Source organism: Carlito syrichta, unplaced genomic scaffold, assembly GCF_000164805.1.
Source record: "Carlito syrichta isolate Samal-C Ts95f unplaced genomic scaffold, Tarsius_syrichta-2.0.1 Scaffold302438, whole genome shotgun sequence".
Lineage (NCBI taxonomy): Eukaryota > Metazoa > Chordata > Mammalia > Primates > Tarsiidae > Carlito > Carlito syrichta.
In genome coordinates, this window is record NW_007246534.1 from 100,276 (window position 1) to 103,131 (window position 2,856).

A 2,856-nucleotide genomic window follows, 5' to 3' on the forward strand; every position below is an offset into this window, starting at 1 on the left:
GGGGGCGCAGCCGGCACCATGTCCATGCTGCCCACCTTCGGCTTCACGCAGGAGCAAGTGGCGTGCGTGTGCGAGGTGCTGCAGCAGGGCGGCAACATCGAGCGGCTGGGCCGCTTCCTGTGGTCGCTGCCCGCCTGCGAGCACCTCCACAAGAACGAGAGCGTGCTCAAGGCCAAGGCCGTGGTGGCTTTCCACCGCGGGAACTTCCGCGAGCTCTACAAGATCCTGGAGAGCCACCAGTTCTCGCCGCACAACCACGCCAAGCTGCAGCAGCTGTGGCTCAAGGCGCACTACATCGAGGCGGAGAAGCTGCGCGGCCGGCCCCTGGGCGCCGTGGGCAAGTACCGCGTGCGCCGCAAGTTCCCGCTGCCGCGGTCCATCTGGGACGGCGAGGAGACCAGCTACTGCTTCAAGGAGAAGAGCCGCAGCGTGCTGCGCGAGTGGTACGCGCACAACCCCTACCCTTCGCCCCGCGAGAAGCGCGAGCTGGCGGAGGCCACGGGCCTCACCACCACGCAGGTCAGCAACTGGTTCAAGAACCGGCGGCAGCGCGACCGGGCGGCCGAGGCCAAGGAAAGGTACGAGTAAGTAGAGCTCTGCGCTGGCCCCGGGGCCGAGGGAGCGGGTCGCGGGGCTCCTGCCCATCCCTGGAAGAGGCCTAAAGTGGGCCCCTGGGGCCCAGGCGCAGCCTAGCCTCAGCCTGGCCTGACCGGGCCCGTGCTTGGGTCTTGCTGGAGACCTGGCGGCCAGGGATTTGTCTAAAGCGGGCAGAGCGATCCGGGAAGTTGTCAACTAACTCCCCGGTAGTTTGTGGACAAAAGTGGAGAAGCAGAGGATTTCGGGCGAGCGCAGGACTGTGGGCTGGAATCCCCTGTGAAGCAGGCGCACCAGGCAGGGCCTGATCGTCCTCCAAAGGGCAGGGAAGAGGTTGGGGCCCAGGTGGACGCGGGGTTGCGGATTTCTGCCCGGCTGTGTGTCCCCGCGACCCCTCAGCCGTCCTCAGCTCCGGGCCAAAGTGTGACCAGCGGTCAGGACTGGGATCGGAACTTCCCTAGCATGATCTGGACGGGGAAAGGCCTGGGCCGAAATTTTCCTTGTCTAGATATGAATTGAGAGCGAGTCCTTTATCCCGCATGGAAAGGACCAAGAGGCGAAAGACTGCGGGCGGAAGTCGTCAGCTCTGGGAGAGAAGAGGACACATGCCCCCTTTTCTGCCTTGCTGGATCCAGCAGCCCCTCCTTGGCCCTCTAGGCCCGTGACCCCTCTCCCCAGGCCATACCCTCTCTTTGGTGGGTAGGTTGGTATGTCTAGAGTGAGCTGAGTCGCAGAAAGGGTGGGAGTTATGCATCCTCTGGGAAACCAGGACGTCCTGGACTAGCCTAAGAGTTAGCCATTAGGACCTTGTGTCTCCTGTCTGTAGCCACTCAGAGCCCTACATTTGGAGAGGGACTGATTGTGGGAACAGAAGCCAGCCTGGGGATAACAGCAACACAGAACACCTGAGGTGGGTGGTGTGGGCTAAGTGCAGGCCAGAGTTTGAAGGATCAGGGTCGGGATGGGGGTGCTGAACGGTAGAACCCTCTGAAGTTTGTGAGGGAGGAGTGCTGTGGGCTGAGTCCTGGTATCTGAGTCCATAAGGTGTGGAGGGGTGGGGTCTCAGCTGCCAGTCCTGTGGGGAGTTCCTTCTCAGGAAAGCAGGAAGAAAACCCCTCTGGAAGCGGTAAAAAAGAGATCCTACCCAGGATTTCAAATATCCAGCTCTGGGCAGGGCTGTCAGTCAAAGGTAGGGCAAGAAGTGGGTTCTCTCTGCTGGGTACCCCTCCACCCAGACTGGCACACGTCCAGACTCCTAAAAACATAACTTCTGAGGGCAGGTCCCAGGTGAGGGCTGCACACTCAGTTCCTGAGTTTTTAGTTACGATGGCAAAGTCTAGGCCAGGACTAGCAAACCTGTCCCTTCCCTGTCCCTTCTCCCAGGGACTGACTCCCATGCCCCCAGCTTCTGGTCCCCCCGCTGAAGTTTCCACTGTGCCACGAGAAGAAGGGAGTCCTCCATCCTGGGAATCTGGACCCTAGGCCCAGTAAGAAGAGCCCTCACAGGGCCTGCCCAGTTGTGAGCTTGAGGGAGAGGAACCCTTAGACCCAGGTGCCTGACCCTAGCCAGGGGTTTCCTTCAGGCGAAAAAAGCAAAGGCAAGGGAAGACCTGTGCGACGCCCTGGATCCCTCAGTCTGGGATCTAGGCTCTCTGACACTCCTGGTCCCACTTCCACTCAGGCAAACCTGACTTGAAGAGCCTAGAGTGATCTGGAAATCCAGGCATCCTCTCTTCCTCCCTCCAGCCCCCACCTTCAGGAAGCCCCGTTTCCCAGACCCTGAAAAGAAATAATAGGGGAGGAGGACGAGAAGAGATGAGATTGAGAGCGTGAGAGGTGGGAGACAAATGACATGGGAGAGGGACAAGAGAGAAATCGGGTGTTGACAGATCTAAAGAACCGGCAGATGGGAGAACCCGAGGCCAGGCGGAGAAAATGGCAGAGGCCGAAAACACCGCAGGCGCCCTGCCGGGGCCGGCCTCCCTGGCAGGCGGCGGGTTCCGGGTCCGGTCCGAGTGAGCTGGCGCGGGGCGGCCTCGGTTTCCCGGCTGACCCGGCTGCTTTGCTCCGGCACTTGCAGGGAGAACAGCGAGAACTCCAATTCCAACAGCCACAACCCGCTGGCTTCGTCGCTGAACGGCAGCGGCAAGTCGGTGTTAGGCAGCTCGGAGGACGAGAAGACGCCGTCGGGGACGCCAGACCACTCGTCGTCCAGCCCCGCGCTGCTGCTGAGCCCCCCGCCGCCACCCGGGCTGCCGTCCC

The 2,856-nt window shown here is 61.6% G+C and overlaps 1 protein-coding gene across 1 annotated transcript in view; it reads left to right on the forward strand.

Annotated features, from left to right (window-relative positions):
- Positions 1–6: 6 nt before the first annotated feature.
- Positions 7–2,856, forward strand: part of LOC103259007 (homeobox protein SIX2) — a 2,982-nt gene continuing 132 nt past the window's right edge. The window contains 3 exon segments of the mRNA XM_021711658.1: positions 7–578; positions 2,675–2,854; position 2,856. The exon segment at position 2,856 is cut by the window's right edge and continues 132 nt beyond it. Coding sequence (XP_021567333.1) covers positions 19–578; positions 2,675–2,854; position 2,856 — 741 coding nt within the window. The 5' untranslated portion in view covers positions 7–18.